The sequence below is a fragment of the Musa acuminata genome, chromosome BXJ1-6 (assembly GCF_036884655.1).
Source record: "Musa acuminata AAA Group cultivar baxijiao chromosome BXJ1-6, Cavendish_Baxijiao_AAA, whole genome shotgun sequence".
NCBI classification, from domain to species: Eukaryota; Viridiplantae; Streptophyta; class Magnoliopsida; order Zingiberales; family Musaceae; genus Musa; species Musa acuminata.
In genome coordinates, this window is record NC_088332.1 from 453,054 (window position 1) to 472,555 (window position 19,502).

At 36.7% G+C, this 19,502-nt stretch overlaps 2 protein-coding genes across 7 annotated transcripts; both read right to left on the bottom strand.

Annotated features, from left to right (window-relative positions):
• Window positions 1-117: 117 nt before the first annotated feature.
• On the bottom strand, window positions 118-7,401 carry LOC135582696 (uncharacterized). Of its 6 annotated transcripts, none has more exons than XM_065185684.1 (5): window positions 7,280-7,401; window positions 6,785-7,138; window positions 5,261-5,549; window positions 3,322-4,593; window positions 118-287 (listed from the first exon to the last, which is right to left on the bottom strand). In XM_065185684.1, exons 2-5 carry the CDS (start codon window positions 7,136-7,138, stop codon window positions 262-264), a joined length of 1,941 nt encoding a protein of 646 aa, XP_065041756.1. In that variant the 5' UTR covers window positions 7,280-7,401; the 3' UTR covers window positions 118-261. The 6 variants fall into 6 exon arrangements, 4 of the variants coding, with proteins under 4 accessions (XP_065041756.1, XP_065041753.1, XP_065041754.1 ...); XM_065185681.1 differs by having other exon boundaries at window positions 5,192-5,549; XR_010513877.1 differs by having other exon boundaries at window positions 134-287; window positions 3,228-4,593.
• Window positions 7,402-8,881: 1,480 nt separating this feature from the next.
• Window positions 8,882-17,310, bottom strand: LOC103971014 (fimbrin-5). The gene is made up of 14 exons (XM_009384936.3): window positions 16,580-17,310; window positions 16,319-16,489; window positions 15,997-16,235; window positions 15,562-15,733; window positions 15,002-15,040; window positions 14,709-14,777; window positions 14,494-14,610; window positions 12,538-12,749; window positions 12,295-12,450; window positions 12,025-12,224; window positions 10,253-10,410; window positions 10,075-10,171; window positions 9,742-9,833; window positions 8,882-9,389 (listed from the first exon to the last, which is right to left on the bottom strand). The coding sequence occupies exons 1-14, from the start codon at window positions 16,664-16,666 to the stop codon at window positions 9,168-9,170; spliced, it is 2,031 nt and encodes a 676-aa protein (XP_009383211.2). The 5' UTR covers window positions 16,667-17,310; the 3' UTR covers window positions 8,882-9,167.
• Between the last annotated feature and the right edge of the window lie 2,192 nt (window positions 17,311-19,502).

Below are 19,502 nucleotides of genomic sequence, written 5' to 3' on the forward strand. Positions count from 1 at the left end.
TATTTAATTCATAGAGAGAGAGAGAGAGAGAGAGAGAGAGAGAGAGAGAGAGAGAGATATATATATATATATATATATATATATATATATATATATATATATATATATATATATATATATATAATATTGGATGAAGTAATCAAATCTCTAACATCTGGTTAGCAGGCATTTAAGCACAGAGGAATCAACAAGGAGACTAAATTGCTAAGCGTGAGTTGTAGAGCATACAACAGTAGCGTAGTATGCCAAGTTTTGTCAGCTTCATGAACAGCAATTTGCATTAGTGCCTGTTCAACAGAATAAAAGAACAGAAATTAGTTGAGGACATGAAATCAAAGGAATACTTGTACATGGTATTATATAATGCTACCGCAAAGAGAGAACCTGCTAAAAATATCAACTATCCTGGCACCTGGATGCATAGGCCCAGCTGTTATGAAATAACATGAATATTCATGGGCTAAATAATTTAAAAAGATCCCAGTAAACAGAACTTGGATCCTCGCCATTACAAAATGTTATAAATCATGAGATCTGCACATGAATGGACATTTAGTGAAATTTGCACTTGGAACATGATCAATCTTATAAGCAGTGTGCATGTGGCCTGGAATTCACATCAGAAGACCTCAGATACAAACCAGTACAAAACAGCCTAATAAGAGAATGTGGGACACTACTTGGAACAAAGACACAAATAGATCAACTGATACAAATTTCATATAAAGTTAAGATCCATTTTAGCCCATGAGATTCTAGTAATGAACCTCTTAAGCCCTTATAATTTACTCATATCTAAATAACCATTACATTTTCAAAAACATAGCATATAAACCCCTCCTGTCAAATCTGAGTTAACAAACATTAGAGTCTACTTATGTGACATGCTGACTCACAATAAATCATTAATATAATGACACGTGTAATTTAAGTTTAAAGAAAAAATACTGAGACATCCATCAATGACGAGAGGTGTTGTCATAGAAGCGACTACTAGCAATAGCATCAAGCCGTTGTTGCCTGGCAGAGCGTCATACGCACACAACCTCTCCCGCGCTGACAACAAGCTAAAGAGCTTTTGATCCTATCTCAGGTGGATGTGCATCGACCAATCCGACGCTAGGCACGCAGTGATCTCCTGGTCTCTCTTCTTCCTCCTAGGCATCTTCATCCCCACCGCCTCCCACTTCATCCTCTTCTGCGCTCCCACCCACTGCGCCTATTATGTGATGGTCCAACTCTCCCTCACCTCCGCCTCCCACTTCATCCTCTTCTGCGCTCCCACCCACTGTGCCTATTATGTGGTGGTCCAACTTTCCTTCACCTCCGCCTCCGGCCTCTCCTACCTTTGTTTTTTTACCTTCATCTGCCGCTATAGCCTCCGTCGCTTCCTCTTCCTCGACAAGCTAGTCGGGGAGAGCGAGAAGGTACAGGAGGGCTACATGAACCAATTAAACCGCTCCTTTCGCCTACTCTCCGTCTTTGTGATGTCATGCTTTGTGGGGGAGGTGACTTACAAGGTATGGTGTTACTCGTCGGGATCGAAGCAGGTGTCGTTCACAGTGGTGGGCAGCACCGTGGTAGGCGACGTGGTGGCATACGCCCTAGAGCTGGCGAGCTGAATCTATCGGAAGTGGAGGTGAGGGAGAGCTGGACCACCACGTCGTAGGCGTAACGAGTGGGGGCATAAGAGATGACGAAGTGAGAGGCAATGGGGACGAAGACGCCCAAGAGGAGAAAGAGGGACCAGGAGACCACTCACTACGTGCCTAGTAACGGACTGGTCGATGCACATCCACCTGAGACAGGACCGGAAGCTCCTGAGCTTGTCGTCAATGCGGGAGAGGCTCCGTGCATACGACGCCCTACTAGGCAAAAGCGGCTCGATGCTGCTGCTAGTGGTCGCTTCCACGACGACGCCTCCTCCAACCATTGATGGAGGTCTTAGTTTTTTTTTCTTTAAACTTAAATTACACGTGTCATTATATTAATAATTTATTATGAGTCAACATGTTACATAAGCAGACTCTAACGTTTATTAACTCAGACTTGACATGAGGAGCTTATATACTATGTTTTTAAAAATGTATGGGACTATAAACATTACACGTGTCATTATATTAATGATTTATTATGAGTCAGCATGTCACGTAAGCAAACTCTTAATTTCTGTTAACTCAGACTTGACGGGAAATGCTTATATGTTACGTTTTTAAAAATATATGGATTATTTTAAACACAAGTAAATCATAAAGACTTAAGAGGTTAATGACCAAAATCATAGGGGTTAAAATGAATCTTAACTCTTTCATATATCCAATGGACAATAGTGCTTGGGCTTACAATACACCACTACAAAAGGATTCCAATAAAGTTTTCCACTACAATGGATAGTAGTTGCTTGGACCATAATCAAGTTTTCACTTGCTATCGTAGCTCTCTATGACATTTAAATAAATAAACAACAGATTCCACCTTGCCTACATGCTCCATTACCAACTTATGGTAGATCAACATAAAGATACATAACAAAAGGATTAAACGATATTACTTCATGTGATAGGCAGATATTCGACTTTCCCTCGTAATGCTGCTTCTCCACTAGAATTCTGTAACCAAACAAATGTTTGACTCCAAACAAAATCCTCAAACTAAAATGGTTCTTAGTTGAAAACAAGTTTTGCTTCTTTTATCCCTTGCAGGAAGAGAAACAAATATCTTAATTTTGCAGTTTTGAGGTCCTCAAATACAGCCGTTTATGTCTTTACTTTTGTGGCAGTACAAGACTACACCTTACTTCATCAATAATTACGGCTAAGATCCCTGTATAGCCTTCCTCATGACATCTTCATCCTAGATCTTTTTCTTTCCTCCTCAAAATTATTATAAAAAAGGTCAAGTACATGGACCAAAGTCAAAAAAATACAACTGCAAAACTACATAGCTTTGAAATGCTTGAGTTGGCGCCAAATTAATGAAACTCATAGCCACATATTTCATGCTTAGTCATGATGCAACATCTCTTCAATGGTAAAATTTAACAATACCACACAAATAAAATGATATTCAAACTTTAACTGGTCCCCTAGTCTGGTTGCTAATCAGTAATTACCAAAAAAAAATCTGCAGTGCATAACTAGAAAACAAGCAAGAGCCTTGTGTTTCAACTGATATTGCAAGTTGTCATAACTCATATAAGAAAAAGAAAACACACTAAAAGGACTCACCTAATCTCAGAATCTCGTGGATGCAAAACAGTTGCAAATGAAAATGAGACAGTATCATCAAAAAGATTGCAAGTGATACTAGCTGGTGGTCAACCTAAATTAGCTTTTTGATTCATCGTGTATCCATCTCTATCTGCAGTTGATTGGGTGCTGCCTTCATTGGCTAATCTAGCATTACAACCATCTATGTTCTCAGGTAGATTCTTTTCACCAAGGGCTTCTTCAGGCTTGGTCATGGCAAGTTTGGCATCTTTGTCCAGTTCATTTGCAGGAGACTTGCCATCACTTGGCAATTTCATTTGGTCAAAATTATGTGCAAATGGCACTTTAGACAAATGATTATTTTCAACATCCATATCATGTGAATGCTCACAGAAATTTTCTGATGCTGTCCTAGGCTGCAAAACAGACTCAGCAGTTGGTTTAGTGCCAGCCAAGGATAATCTATTATTCCCTATGTTGTTAGTATCCTCACAGTGAGTACCAGGAGGAGTACATATGGGCCCACTTATTTCCTTTAAATTATTACATCCAATCAGATTGCATGTTTCATTTGCTCTTTTATCACCAACAGTGGTCAAAGTAACTTGTACTTCTGGACTGGTTGTCCTTGAATCTGGAACTGGATCATGATGTTTTCCCTCCTCATTCAAAGAATAGGCATGTTGAGAGACACCAGAAATGCCACTGGGAATTGCTTTTTGTTGATTAACCTTGTCCAAATTTTCTGTTTTCTTAGAAGAAGCATGAATGCTTGCATTTGAAGTAGCCTTTGGTGCACCAATAGGAGCTCTCGTAACCCGACCATATTTAGGTGGCAAGGGCTTTCCATTACTTGATGCTAAGCATCTGGGGCAATGCCATTCTGCTTTAGGAATGCCTTTATTACCATAAGATTGAAGACATTTCAAGTGGTTTCCTTTCTCACAAGCATCACAGACAAGCAAACTTTCAATATCGGTGATAGCATTCTTGCATACTTGGCAATTGAGAGTAGAATTCATGTACTCAGTTGATGGGGGAGTCCAACTTGGATGATCAGAAATATTTGCTTGTAGTATCCTCTGAATGTTTTTAGCAATGTCGTTATGATTGGTAAAAAGACCGGGTGTATGAACAACTGTCAAGCCTTGAGAAGGTTGATGTACTATTTGTAGGGTTCCTTGTCCAGCTTGCATCATAGAAGGTTTTGTTTCATGATTTATCATCGTCTGATGGGAAGTTTTGACAGTATTCACACCAAGAGCACCCTCAGTCTTAACAGAAATATGATCTGACAATTTGTTTGCTTGGCCAAACTTTGCCACAGCAGCAGACGTTGATTGCACAGAGGAGATTGTTGGGATTTTCTGAGACACATTTTCAGCTACAAAGAGGACAATCCATCGTTAAGCATATATGAAGTGAATACATACGTTAAGAAAAACATCTTCAGCACAATTAGGCAAGAAAAAAAAAGGAAGGGCAAAGGGATACCCAATTTGTTATGCATACTAAGAGATGTAGATTAAAACACTATCTTCAGCACAACTAGAAAAGAGGAAAAAAAAGGAATGGCAACCAAACACCCAATCTTTAGTCATGGAGCCCAAGATATGCATCAAAACACAGTTTCCCAATCTCTAGAATTCAGTTAGTCTTCGCCTGATATGAGTGATTAAGTAAGTGAACCCTCCACCTCCATGACTCGTCAAGTAAATGGTGATTTAATCAGAGGTAGTTTCTGTTTCTAAACTCCAGAAGTAGAATTTTTCCTTCAAATTCAAATTTTCAGTCAGAAAAACACAAATGGAATTCAAAAGTGTTTCTTTTGTTACTAAGTATCTAGTTTTAACATTTAAAAAGACCAAATAGAAAACAATAATTGCACTCTTAAAGTTGTTATATCTCAGTCATAAGCAAATTAACGACCAGCAATCAGACCAACAGACATAAAATGAGGGTGATCAGAGTTTACGATTAACCTTGATCTTGTGTCAGATAAGATGAACCATTCATTCTTGCATTTAATCCAATATGTGCTGAAGGCGTACCCCTCTCAAGTGAGCCGGATAATTTGTTTACAGAACTCACACCAGCCTGAACATCATTTAAATGTGGCTGCTTCAAAGAAGGGGCAGCAGAAGTTAGCAACGGAGCACGCGTTATCAGTGAAGCACTTTGTGAACCTCCAGCAGAGGTTCCCATTGGACTTCTGTCATGCATAAACCTAGAAGCATCTTGAGCCAAGGCTCTATGGATATCAGATTTTGCACCAAAGCTTACAGGAAGATGTTGAGGTGAACAAACTGATGACTGCATGTGAGCCTTGGACTCTTCAATCTGTAACTTGCGCCAGAAGAATAGTTCATCAGATATATTATTGATCACCAAAGCTTTGTAAGTATGTAAGCATACTAAGCACCAAAAAATGACAAGAATGTTGAAGCACATAAAAGTCAATGTCACAATTCACATGCAAACAAACACCTGCCAAGAAACCTGAAAAGAAATTTAACAAAAGATGTTTTTGCTTTTAAAGAAAAGAGGAACAAATGCCATACAACAACAAGTTGCCTATAGTAACAACTAACTGACCAAGTTCAACATCAAACGAAACCAGTTACTTAAGAAGTCTCACAGTAGCTATCCTATGAAATCATTAACTAGATTCCAATGGTTTACATCATCATTTTGTAGTTTCAGAACAATCATCATAAAATATGTCTTGCACCACAAGCTTTCACTGATTCCACAGAAAGGAAAGCTATATGTTTTTCAATAAGTTTTGAAAAACTGTAGTATTATTTACTATTATTGAGAAACTTAACACCCTAGGAAGCACCTAAAGAGAGATTAAAAATTTCAAAAGAGGAACAAAACATCAGCTTTTTCAAATCAAATTAACTACTAGAGTATTATAGTCAAACTAACACCACCGATTTGTCATAGAAGAAACCTGAAGTAATTGAATGAAGGGAAGCAGTTTGTAAAACATGGTAAGAGCAGATAGTCCAATTTAACAAAAAATCAAGGGAAAACATATTCCAATATTTTGACCTGCTCTATTAGGCAGAAAATGTTAAAACAAGGTGCAGCCACATTTGGACAATCAGTGACACATACAGACAAGAATTTAATGATTTCATGATGTCCTTCAATTATCAACTCTGATGTTCCAGCAACTAGCAAATCATTTTTTTCAGCTTCACTCCCAAAAGAATTAAAACCATTGGAAGTACCGGTCTTTGATTCTGCAATTTAATATTGACTGCGTTGAGGAGTCAAGCAAGAAACTTGAAATAAGTATCAGACACTTTCTGGACTTCTAATCCTTCCCGAAGGATTAACTTACAGCACCATAAAAACCACTTCTTAGCTGAGTGGGAAGCAGCCCATACATAAATCAACTCTCTTAAATACTACGTATGTATCACGTATCTGGAGCAATTACCTCGTCGAAATGCAAAGTCCCTCAAGAGGAGAAGAATCGCAACAATCGACCATGTTTTGTTCACCATCAAGTAAGACACCTACTGTTGCAACAACAAAGGATCTTATGGGGCACGCGGACGGACCTTTTTCTTGGTGAGCAGCAACTTGTCGGCAATCGACATCTTGGGCGGCCGGAACCCCATGACGGGATCCTTGGACCTATTCAGTCCGAGATCCTCCACCACGACCCTGACCGCCTCCCCGGAGAAGAGCTCCTTGGGCTTGACACCCTCACACATCGCCACGAGCCGCTCCCTCGCCTCCGCGACCAGGGCCTTCTCCGCCGCCGTGGGCTGCCTGCCGCCCCGCATCTGGCCCATGGCCGAAAGGACCATCACGATCTCCGCCACCCGCTTCAGATCCCCGCCGTCCCTCGCCCTCTTCTTGATCGCCGGAGGCTCTGCGGCGGAGGCCTTCGCGTGGCCCTCGTCTCCCATCTGCAAGGGGGAAAGAGATCAGGAGCCATGAGAGAAGGGAGAGCGAAGAAACCCTAACGGGAGGGGAGAGGAGGGGGAGAGAGCGCGATGGGGAGAACAAAAGGGAGGGAGGGACGAGGTGATCGAGTCGAGTTTAAATACTGAATTGGGCGGGAGAGGGAGAGCGCGAGGGCGTTCGATCGAGTGTTAGACGAGATGGCGGTGGGAATTGGGGGAGATTTGGGAAGGAGAGAGAAGCGATGCGGAAAAGGGATTCGGAAAAGGGTTTATTTTATGGCCCTCTTATATTGAACCGGCACGGAAATTAATCGGCGGAGCTGATTCGACCGCGTATCGAACCGGTTCGACCGCTGAACCGGACAGTTCAAATATTGGAACTTTTTCCCATAGATTACATTTTAGAGTTATTTTTTTCTTTCTGAATAATTAAGTATAAGTTTGATGGATAATAAAAAATATATTTAATTATATATATAAATACTGTAATTAGAAGAGATAAAATAATTAATAATAATGGTATGAGAGAGATAGAGACTTCATGAGCTTATTTTTGACAAATGACAAAAGATGCATGCAGTTAAGCCTAAATATTTGAGACTTCATGAGCTTATTTTTATCCAATATGTTGGAATCATTAGCTCTTTTAAACTAATTCAAATCTAAACATACACATATCTCATCCCTACGGGCAAACAATCCCCTAAGTTATGACATTTGTATCAATGTTCAAATATGTCAATCATTCCATGTCAACATGTGTCTTTAGTTCTATTATCATTTGTTCTGATTTAATCAAATATATAATTAACTCATCAATATAGTAGACTCTTAGTCTTTATTTCATTTTAGTTACATAGATTGAGCCTTGCGTGATAAAATAGTTTTTCACATGACTTTTTTTTATAAGAATATATTTCTATTATATTAAATAATATAAATGATGCTCATAAGTAAACTCAAACTTGAGGCCTATTACTTTATGTAATAATATACTAATCAATTCGGATATCAGGACTTCTCACACTTTTTTTTATTCTACTATATTAATTCGATGAAACATGAGTTCATGAACAACTCTTTTTTAAGGGAAAAATAAAGATGTGAAAAATATGAAAAGAGTAGCAAGTGACTAGGGGAACAAAGATATCTTAATTACCACTGAATCAATTTTCTTGGTTTCTTTAAAATATTGTATGTAACTTAAATTTAGGTATTTTGAAAATTTTAATATATCAATTAATATTAATTAGTATCAAAATCAATATAGTATTAGTATTAGAGCATGTTGACGAGGCCATTAAACCAAAGATTTTAAAACTCCATATTCTCACTCGATTTAATAATTATATTGACTTAAAATGATTTAATAATTATATTATTATTATTATTATTATTATTGATTGATTTAAACTTAAGTATTTTGGATCAAGCATTTCGGAGGAATGATTTAAATCGAATAAAATTAAATAATTAGTTATCTCATTTGTACAGACAGATGATGACATATATTTTGTAAAATGTGGCTCGAACGATGCAATCTCGATTATTAGTGCATTGTCAGTAATATTTATGTGATTGTGTGACACCCTGTTTTATAGAATGGTTATGTAAATTGGATCAGTAACTCGGACCTATCAAGCTAATGAGAATAGAGTTAATATTGGCAATGCGATGATAAGGAAAAACCATAAATGAAATAACCTAATAAAGAATCTTACGTGGCAAGATATTTTCCTTGCATATATAAAAAATCCACTTATTATTATTATTCATTATTCATGAAAAAGATGAATAAATTGTCAAAGAATAACTACATCAAAAGCAGATGCCTACAAAAGCATTTCAAAACTGAAACTTTGTTCTCTTTGCCACCCCATCAAAGGCTGCTAGGAGAAAGAAAGCAAAGCCATATCAGAGTGACAATACTCCTCCCATTTAGCAACCTGCTATTTGGTAGGGTGAGACCGCGACATGCTGTCAACCAATTCTCCAGATGCGCCCTTTTCTTCGACACCGTGTTCAAGTTATATCACTCTCCGATGGTGATGTCTGAGGCAGCATCATCGACGGCCAGATTTGACATGCTCTCCGCAACACTACTTCTGTCTTCTCCATTCTGTGATGCAGCATCATCAGCTGATACCTCTGAAGCTTCAGCTACAGACTCGGCCTGCTCAGAGCTTCCTGCGGGTTGCTGCAGACTCCAGTACATGATGCTGGCAGTGAGAGTCAAGATCATCTTCTGGTTTACCTGTCATAAAGCGAACCATGCATTACTAAGAATCTAATTAAGAAATAATTTATACATCTTGGTTTGTTGCCGAGTCATTCATACGCCATGCACTTGCCAATGAATTGCCAGCAGTATTATGTTCATCTCCATGTCTGATATCAGGTATTTAATCAAGAAAGCCAAAACAGGTACTCAAGTCAAGAAGGTTACATCGAAAAGATAATATTCGGCACAAAAATTATGTTATTTAGAGTATGCATGTCCATTATTCCAAATCAGAGAGGCAGGACTTGCAGATTAATCAACAATTTGTTTAGTCTTCTAGGTTTGTGGACGCAAAAGAAAAAGATCTTAAATATGCTACTCTTACCTCCATGATGTCCTCAGGCAACAAAAAGACAGAACATCCGAGCTTTCTTGCTACACTGATAATATATGTAGCATTCATCTTTTTTTCCTCATCTGCATTTGAAGGATGTGATAATGAAGGGCCAATTTTGTGTGGAATAATATATGTGATAATAAAATAAAATTTCTGAATTCCACTCTCCCTAGACATGCATAAGCTGTCCTTTTTACCCTCATAATCCAAAGACAAGCATATCAATTTAATTTTGCAAAAATCATATGAGCCTCAATGATAAATTTGTTGACGCTTAATGCTGAAAAAATGTTAAATTTCTTTACAGGCTGATCAGCATACCAGTTTCACCCTTTGTAACGAGCTTCCAGCTTACCACCCTTGGCTGCACAGCACTAAGAAGTTGAAGAAAAAATATTCCGCTTGACAAGTTTTTATCCTGAAAAAAAATGAAATGAATAAAAATAAGAATTTGTATACATAAGAAGCACAAAATTTACCGGAGATAGATCAAAAATACTTTGAAACTCTCAATTTGAGAACTTCTGCCTGAGTCCTTGACTTTATTGTTGGCCCAGTTGAGGATATCAGAATCTGATATCTCTTTTCCTTGCGAATGAAATCTCAAGTTCTTTAGGAGTTGAAGAATATTGAATCTCATTAATTGCCACAGATAAGCTGAAATGAAGCACAATGAAAGGGTTTTATTGCATATTTGTGTTTGTTGTTTTGATTGTAGGAAAAAGAAAATACAAGCACACCTGACCAAATTAAAAAAAAACGATTGACAACAAATCGAGAAACTCACATGTAAGAAAGGCATCCCATTTTACAGCCAAGAAGATCAGGATTTTTTTAACTGACTATTATGCATATTAGACATGATATCATGGCAAATGGAGAAGATTCATTTTTAAATATTTACTAGATAAACACCCTGGGAAAGATATCCTTAAATAGCTAGTCACCGATAACTTGCAGTTGTCTAATATGTAAACGACAAAAACATATGATATAATAAAGAAACATAAACATGATATAATAAAGAAGCAAATTGAGTGCATATATGATATAATAAAGTAACAAAACATGTAGCTCTATGCTTTCCCTAACCATTTCATATCAGCACCCTCTCCATACGATTCTTGAACTTGACTTCAAGCGCATTAACAACAGGTTTCAAAATGAGACTTTCTACTTCTCAAACATTAACCAAGCAGTAGGCAACAAAACAAACTGCAGCAAAAAGACAAGCAAAAAAAAGGATATCTACCATTGCTTGATGATAGAAATTGAAGCAAGTTATTGATTGTGATACATTGCTGGTCACCAATTTGCTCTGAATTTGATTCTTGATTGTGATAAAATAATTTGTGTAAGTTGAAATGAATGTAAAAGCAAGCCCAACTGAATTAACTAATCAAGGATAACATATCCAAATATATTAATGATGAAAAGAATAATATGACTGAAATCCTAAATATAATTATTATTGATAAAAAATACCGCTATATGAAAGATGGAAAAGTTTTACCTTTTGTTCTCTCATGTGAGTGGATGGCAAGCTCACTTGATTAACTTGCAAGGCAGCTATTTACAAACTTGGATGGCAAAATAGTACCGGACTCAAAAGTTTAAAATACAATACACAGTGGAGAACTGTTGTGGCCCTTTTGTCTCCTTAAAATATAAAGGACCATAAATTAATTGAATCTTACAAAACGGCATAGCATGTATCATATAGTATTTATTCATTGATCAATTGCCTTACATTACAATTCTATTCTGAGTTTGACTATGCACCCTACACATGCATGTCAAATGGAACACTAGGAAGGTTATCTCCAACGAGTGATAGATTTACTTATTTGTGATGTATTCAACTAGATTAAGAGTTTGTTACTAGTGTGCAACATGTAATTGTGCTTTAAGATATCTATAGAAAGTTCAGCATTTCCTATGCTTCTAGACAACTTTTGATTCAGAGAAAATCTCAAATCGTTGCATTGAAGGTTGCATGATCTTAAATTCACAGTAGTTAAGGTTTGGTACCACTCCTCATGCCAAAATTACCACGGTTAGGAATAGGGTTCTTAGAAGATTGTCTGAAATCATGTTACAAAAAAACTTGGTCAAATAACCAATGGACCTTCTCAATTTTCAGTTGCGCTCTATAACACTCTCTGTAGAGGTTGAAAAAGATATTGACAATATAAACAAACTACTAGAAAATTCTGTAAGTTCACAAAATGAAAGAAACAGTGTTGAAGACTTAAGGTAAAAGTATCTCACCAACAATTAGCTTTTTGTTTCCCTGCACAATGTCATTGCCAGCAACATTCACTAGTGAAAAATTCAACTGCTTCCCGACCTCTATGACTTGGTTGCAGTTTTCAACTTTCCTGAAAGGCATCTTAATAGGAGGTTTTGTAGCCTGCTTCCAGTTAACTGATCCAGGAGACACTTTGTCGAGTACTTCCAAAAGAACCCATCTGCAAATGTCTTTATATTATTTTGGGAGCTTGGTGAACGAGCCATAAGTTAGTTCAGAGAAGTTCTTACCCATTCCTGACATCCTCAAACAAATTATTAACATATGTAACAATTCCAAGACTATTGATCCATAATCGAAAAGCTCTTTCTTCCCTAGAATCTTGGATGTCATCAGGCATCATTTGTGATAAGGTTAAATTTTCATTGTCAGCAGATAGACCGTTCCTGCATAAAATACATAGTTTGCATATAGCTCTACCTGTATCCCAAAAAGCAGCATAGTTTAATTGAAAAGCAGGTGCAAAATCTAACCTGTGCTGGAATATCTGTGCGACAAATGCAAGGTTCAAATTTGGAGAGCCTTCAACAATGTCTTTTGGATTCAAGAATCTTTTGCAGTCCAGCTTCTCAGCTTGTTCAATTACTCTTTTTGCTCTTTCACCAGGATCTTTAATTTCCAAAGTTGCTGAGCTGGAATGCTCAGGAGCAAGGGCATTAAGAAGGTAAGCATAGGCCTCACCATCCTGTCAATTAGGAGTTTAACAAGAATTAGGGAAAATAATATCTATGATAATTGCAAAAACCATTGAAGAACAATAATTTGAAGGAAGAAATCACATGTAAATGTAACAAAGTGAATTATGATGATCAAGAGAAAACCTATTATTTATGAAATAAAAGGACCAACCAAATAATTTCCAGGGTGTCCAATTAATTGAGGCAACAGAAATCCTTTTTAACCAAACGAAATAGTTACTTGCAGACAAAGAAATGAATTCTATCAGTGAAAGGCCACTGAAGCAATAGGTTCAATTTCTCTGTTATACACTTCACCAAGACCCCTAAAACCTAACTCATCAATCATATTATCAGACAACTGAAGGTTCTGTTTTGACCAAAAAAATATAGTAGAAACTCCAATTAGTCATTCTTAGATAGGATGCAGCTCACAAAATAGGAGTAAGGAATCATGGAGAACATTCTGATATTACATTTCACATAAAGGTGCAGTTCGATCATCAAAATTATCAGATTAAAAAAGCAGCAGTCATCCTTTCACTTGTCCTGTTTAAATTTATAAGACAACTAATTTAAATAGCAACATGAGCATCTTTTCTGCAAGAAAAATATATCTCTATAAAAAAAATCCAGAAGTATTCTGTTTCGTTTGGTGGTTATTTGAGACATCAACAGCATAGCCGCACTACAATTTACGGGTATGCTACTGTCTAGCCAATGGATTAGAAATAGTTTAATGGTCCATATATTCTTTTCAGAGGTTAAATTGGGAGAGTACTCACAAACCAACTTCTCAATTACATAACCTTTCTATCAATGTTTTTCAAAAAAACCTACCATTTTGGTTGGGGCGGTCCAGATTGAAATTTTAATCATTGCTTTCTACAAGGATTGACCTGAGAAGCTGACTCTTATCCAATTCCCATCTTGTTTCTAGATCACTTCCTAAATCAGAATTTAATCACCACAAACTTCCACCTTGTCCTTACATAGACTGCCACATTCCATCAGTTGTCTTCTCTGAATCTCCCCCATCAAACTGTTCTGACCATTTTCAAGCCCCTCCGGAATATAGGAATGGCACCAGTAAGATTCTCTTATGCCACACCTCATCCCACCCCCATGCTTATTAACAAGAAGATAGAAACCAGCACCCGAACTGGGGGTCAATGGTTGAACACCTCAGCTAAACAAAATGATTGATGAGCCACCTGTCACTCTCCATTTTTCCTCATGCAAAATAACTACCACTTCAATCAGTTTACTGAAATAATATTTAGCTAGTATCTTTCAACATCACATTATATATCAACTATTGATAAGAATTTGATGGCTACTAGGTACTTTTGGGTCAAACAATGTGAGATGTTTTGTGCACTACAGTAATATGTGATGATCATTTATTGGAGACCTCAAAGGAATTCAAATGTCTGATAGATGAAATCCATAACTAAGAAGAATGCTTTTAGAATATTGCACATAATACGTTGCACATATCTATAACTAAGAAGAATGCTTCAAGTATATTGCACATGGTACGTTACACATATCTGTAAATTGTTTGTTCAAAGGCCTCCACGAATCACCTTGCTACATCAAAATCATCTCCCAACTCAAAAGAAAAAATTTAATAATAAATAATTGTGCATATAATGTGTTTTGCAGCTTTAAGTCATTGCTAGTAACTCTGATAGGTGCAAAAGAACGATTGGAAAGTTAGAACATTCTTTAATACATGTCGACACGTACCTTGAGATCCGAAGAAAAATTTGTTATAGGTTTTTTGTAGCCAGCTTTTTTGAGATGAAAATTCATCCACTTCAGTAACATTTTTTCTGGTGCTAGGCTCATTAGTTCCTCTACATCCTGTAAAAGTAGAACCAGCAAACATTAATCAGTTTATATAATTTGTTTCTGTTAAAAAACAATAAAACAATATAACTAAAGGCAATCTGTTACTTGACCTTGCTGTCATCTACCAACTCCATGAGTTGAGGTGTCTTCTTGAGGTTAAGATCTGCTAAAAGTTGTATCTGATACATGATAACCAGGTAAGTCCTGATTCTTCTGGAGTCTCAATGTATGGTCATGAATGCAAGCAAATTTCATTTTCATTTTTTCTCTCTTCAGAATAAAACAGTTATCCTAACTCAACAAACCCAAGGCCTTAGCCATAAAATACTAATGATGAAAAGAGTCATATATTCTTATAGTACCACAGTGAACTACTTGGGCAACACAGACTATAAGTGGGTACCTTTATGATCTGGGATATCAACCCAAGCACCAAATGAGGCTGCATGAAAACAAAATTTCTTCAGTTCTCACTGTTATAACTGCACAACAGGTTACACATGTATATTAAGAAACAATTGACATAAACAAGAATTCAAATGATCATTCTGCAAAGGTAGCGACAGAAGAAAAATAGGATCCTATGATTATTCAGTTAATTTTTTCAAGATATTCAAGAGACAATATTCATGAGCTCACATGCTAAGACATTCTTTAAGACATAAACAGTTAAAATGTGCTAGTTACACTGAGCACCACATACAATAAGGCATTCACAACTAGTGGAAGAAGTGATGAATCAATTCATATTAATTATGGCACAGTACATGGATAAACTCAAAGGTAACATTCAATATGATTTTCATTCCACATATTAGCAAGACACACAAGAAGAGACATCATAAGCCTTGCCAATAAATAACTATGAAAATACAAGCAACAAATTTTTTGTTAAACATTAACAATACTACACAAATACAACAAAAGAAATCTTTATATCGAGTGTCAAAATAATCTACTTACCCTCGCTTCAACTAAGTCTTGTGTTCCAATATTGACTACAGTGCACCCAATAGCCTTTGCAGAGTTCAGGCAAAGAGTGTGATTCTCATTCCTCTCCCATGGATTGAGCACTTCTTTGGTATTTATTGCTCTCTCATCTATAGTCCCCGGAACCGCAACATTGATCAATTTACTGATATAAATTTTGGAAACAAAACGAAAGCCCATCAGAAAAGAAAGCTGTTGTTAGAAAAAGCAGAAAGCACAGGAAGATTTCTAACTAAACTCGATAAAAACTAGGGAACATTTACTTAACAAAACAACATCACCCTTCCTTATGTTTCTTCTTCTGTTAAGATAAATTCAAGAATTTAGATAATAAAATTATAAAAAAAAAAACAAACAAACATCTTTGACTGCCAATAGTCACTGTCCATTATTTCTCTGACAACTTACCATAGAAGAACTCCGTCTGTAATAAGATTGAACAGTTCATTGGTTGTTGGATCCAATGGCAGATATTTCTTCAAAAATGGGTCTTCTCCAAGATAGTTGTTGATGTGTACTACATAGGACTCCTTCTCTGATTCATTGATAGTGTGCAAGAGTGTGGTTGTAGTGGCCTTCAAGAATGACGATGAGTTCTTAGCACCGCCTAATTTGGTTGCTGCCTTTTCTTGAAGGTCCAAATACACCTGCACAATACATCAATTCCACCACATTGAGATCAGCTTCTAATCCTCAATAGACTAATGCAGCATTAACAGCTCAGAGTTACCCGAAGGAATGCTTCAAAGTCTAATTCATGGGTGGTATCAGGATAGGATTCGGCCAAGATGTCAGCAATCTCTTGTTCCGTGACCACCTGATTCAGACCCTTCAGCTTTCCCATCAATGGTGGTAAGTCTCCCACCATCACATGACCCGTCTCCCTTTTGGTTGACAGAAACTAAGTCAATACAAACATAGCATCAGAAACAGGATTACGAAACCAAGAAACACTTGGAAATATGAATTAAAGCTATAGAGGATCACTTACTTTAGACTTGAGGCCTCGAAGCTCCACCTGAGTAAATTGGCTTTGAAGCCATTGATCCGAGACGAGAACACCAACAAATCCAGACATCCTTTACCGATCAAGTTATCTACTTTCTGATCCTATATCCCTCTTTCTACAAAATCCAACCAAAACGCGAACGGAATCTCCGATCTTAGAACCGACTCGGACCCAAATCACGAAGACAATAATCACCAAATTCCAAACCTGAAAAATCGCACCTTTCCTCGCCCAAACCCAAAAAACACAACCAAACCAGGAAGAGTGAACTAGAAATCAACTTACAACCACCCTAAAAGGATCTAAATAGAAGGCGAACAAGAATGACGAAGAATTGGCTCTGTTATGGTCGAAGCTAGGAGACCAACCCAAGAAAGAACAAGACTTTCGAGCTATTCTTCCTACTTTCTTCCCAATCCCTGCTCACAATATCTTTTTTTTTATTGTCTTATGTTTCTTCACGATTCTCCGTCAAGTCCAGGTTACGCCGGTGTATGGAGGACGATGAAGTCGGGGGCGGGGGGTGGGGGGCGCCTATCCGATTCGATCCCTTCGCGCCTGCCGAATGCTTAAGAAAAGGATCAGAAATCCGAAGCCAGAGAGAGGAAGACGGAACAAACGCCCAACGAAATAAGGGGAGGGGCTTGTCGTTGTTTCTACGGACCCGCGAAGAACGAGGAGGCCGGCCATGACCAAGCTGTCCCCCTTTCGCCTTCATATATATATATATATAGAAGGCGATTGATGAACAGGAGAAGGAAAGGGCAAGTCTCACGCGGCTTCTTCGTGCATATAGATAATTTCTTTTCTTTTTTTAATTTGTCTTATCGTAAATCTCTAATTATTTGTTGGAAATCAAGACCTAATCCCTCTCAACACGTTTATACGTCAATCCTAACCACTCTTCACACGGAAAGAGATGTTATAATTTATAAAGTATATTATCATTTTCTAATAAGTTAAGCTTTTGACCTATAATAACCCAATTATCATTTTTCTAAAATAAATATCCTAAGATCGGAGAAAAAATTACAGAATATCTAGAAACAGATCATACGTTTTAAAAAAATTACAGAATATCTTAACTTTAAAAAATTCTGAAATGACACTCCTTTTTTTTTTTTTTTTATGAAGCCAGCCGTTCTCCTTCACCCGCTCCTCTGGTTGTACCTTCACCCATCAACAATCTCCCTTTCTCACGAATGATCGCTTGCAGCCTTTACACGAGGTCCCATCTCCCATAGTCCTCGTCATTGTCACTTACAGACTCAACCTCTTCCTTTACTTGTAGCTCTTATTATCAATTACAAATGAGGAATAAAGGAGCTGCATCATTAACTGTGAGCGAAAAAGAAGAGAGGTGGATCGTGCACCCTTATCATCGATCATAGGAAAGGAAAAGGAGGAGGCTCTTCACCATCGCCTACAGGCCGCCCTCACATCGTCGTCGATCATGAGCGAAGAAGTAGGGAGCAAGAGGTAACACTTTGTCATCACCTGTGAGCCACTCTTGCACTATCAATTACAGATGAGGAAGGAAGGAGAGAGAGCAACCCATACACCCTTGTCGTCAGCTGGGAGAAGGGGTAAGTGTTGTTTTAATTTTTTTTGAAAGTAAGAATGTTTTTATGAAGTTTTTTAAAAAGTAAAAAAAAATCAAAAATTCATCTTACATCTATTATAGTATTTCATTTTTTAAAATAGTAAATTGGATATAGTAAATATTTAGCCAGCAAGTACAACACAAGATTCAGCAAAAACTTGCCTAGCTATCTCTCTACATGCTCGAAGTAGTTCTCATGCTTACAGTGAACAAAGCAGTTATCTAGCATACAACCTTCAAAACAAAATATCTAGCCATCATCTCATGTATAAAAGGAAGATGAACACATGTATAGACTTCAGTTTCGTCATCAAATAACTGGACAGTATGATTTTCAATAGATAGAACAACAACACAAGAATTATATAACATCATTAGATAAATGAAGGCAATAAATATGATCACATGTGGTGCAAAATGAAGTAAACTTGGAATACTAACTGTATGATACGTACTTTGTTAGACTATCGGTCAACAGAAAGAAAGTTTAATTATAGTATAATTCTTTAAGAGATATCTTGATGAGAGAGACTCTTAAATCATCTTTATAGATCATATGTTTTCACCCATAAAAAGATAGGACCTCATAGAAATAAAATAAATTAATTAGTGAGATATTATATATATATATATATATATATATATATATTCTCTATTCTATCGTATATGATGAGAAGAGAGAAGAAAATGAGTCTAATTCTCTTTATAAATCAGTATAACTATGATTTTCAGATCATATGATAATGCACTTATATATCAAAAAAGGCTTTCTGAATGATATCGAAATATATGTGTTATATATTTGATCTATTACTATTTTATTTTAATTTTTAATATTAAATTTTTTTACATAATAATAAAATAATAATATTTTTTTTAATGCTTACACACTTAATATATTAGAACCCACTAGTTTCAGGATTGCAATATAATCTACATATGTGTCATTTCATAAATTATATATAATATAAATCATTGCAATGAATACTAAAAGACGCCGCATAAGTCACCAACAAAACAGCAAGAACTTTATCTACAACCGATGAAGAAAAAGAACTACAGTTCACAGTGATTATGATAGTAACATAATATTTTATTCAAATCCTCATCCGATAAATTAAACATCAAAATTAGTAATTTGATAATGATGTATGAGATCTATTTACCAAAGACTGAAATAAAAAAAAATATTAGAGGCCCTTCACGGCAATCAAACTTCCAAGATATATTGAGTGCATAGCAATCCTTGGAGGTCCAAGGAGAGCACACAGGGAGCAACTAAATAATGTGATCTCCAATGCC

What these genes read in the sequence shown, in the direction of transcription:
- LOC135582696 (XM_065185681.1), bottom strand. Translation starts at nt 7,138, where the DNA reads ATGGGAGACGAGGGCCACGCGAAGGCCTCCGCCGCAGAGCCTCCGGCG. An exon ending in TGCTGCTCACCAAGAAAAAG is followed by an intron (nt 5,550 to 6,784) that starts GTCCGTCCGCGT and finishes CGCAAGTTACAG; the next exon opens with ATTGAAGAGTCCAAGGCTCA. An exon ending in GAATCAAAAAGCTAATTTAG is followed by an intron (nt 288 to 3,321) that starts GTTGACCACCAG and finishes TCTGTTGAACAG; the next exon opens with GCACTAATGCAAATTGCTGT.
- LOC103971014 (XM_009384936.3), bottom strand. Translation starts at nt 16,666, where the DNA reads ATGTCTGGATTTGTTGGTGTTCTCGTCTCGGATCAATGGCTTCAAAGC. An exon ending in TTCGAGGCCTCAAGTCTAAA is followed by an intron (nt 16,490 to 16,579) that starts GTAAGTGATCCT and finishes GTATTGACTTAG; the next exon opens with TTTCTGTCAACCAAAAGGGA. An exon ending in TTTGAGGATGTCAGGAATGG is followed by an intron (nt 12,225 to 12,294) that starts GTAAGAACTTCT and finishes AGACATTTGCAG; the next exon opens with ATGGGTTCTTTTGGAAGTAC.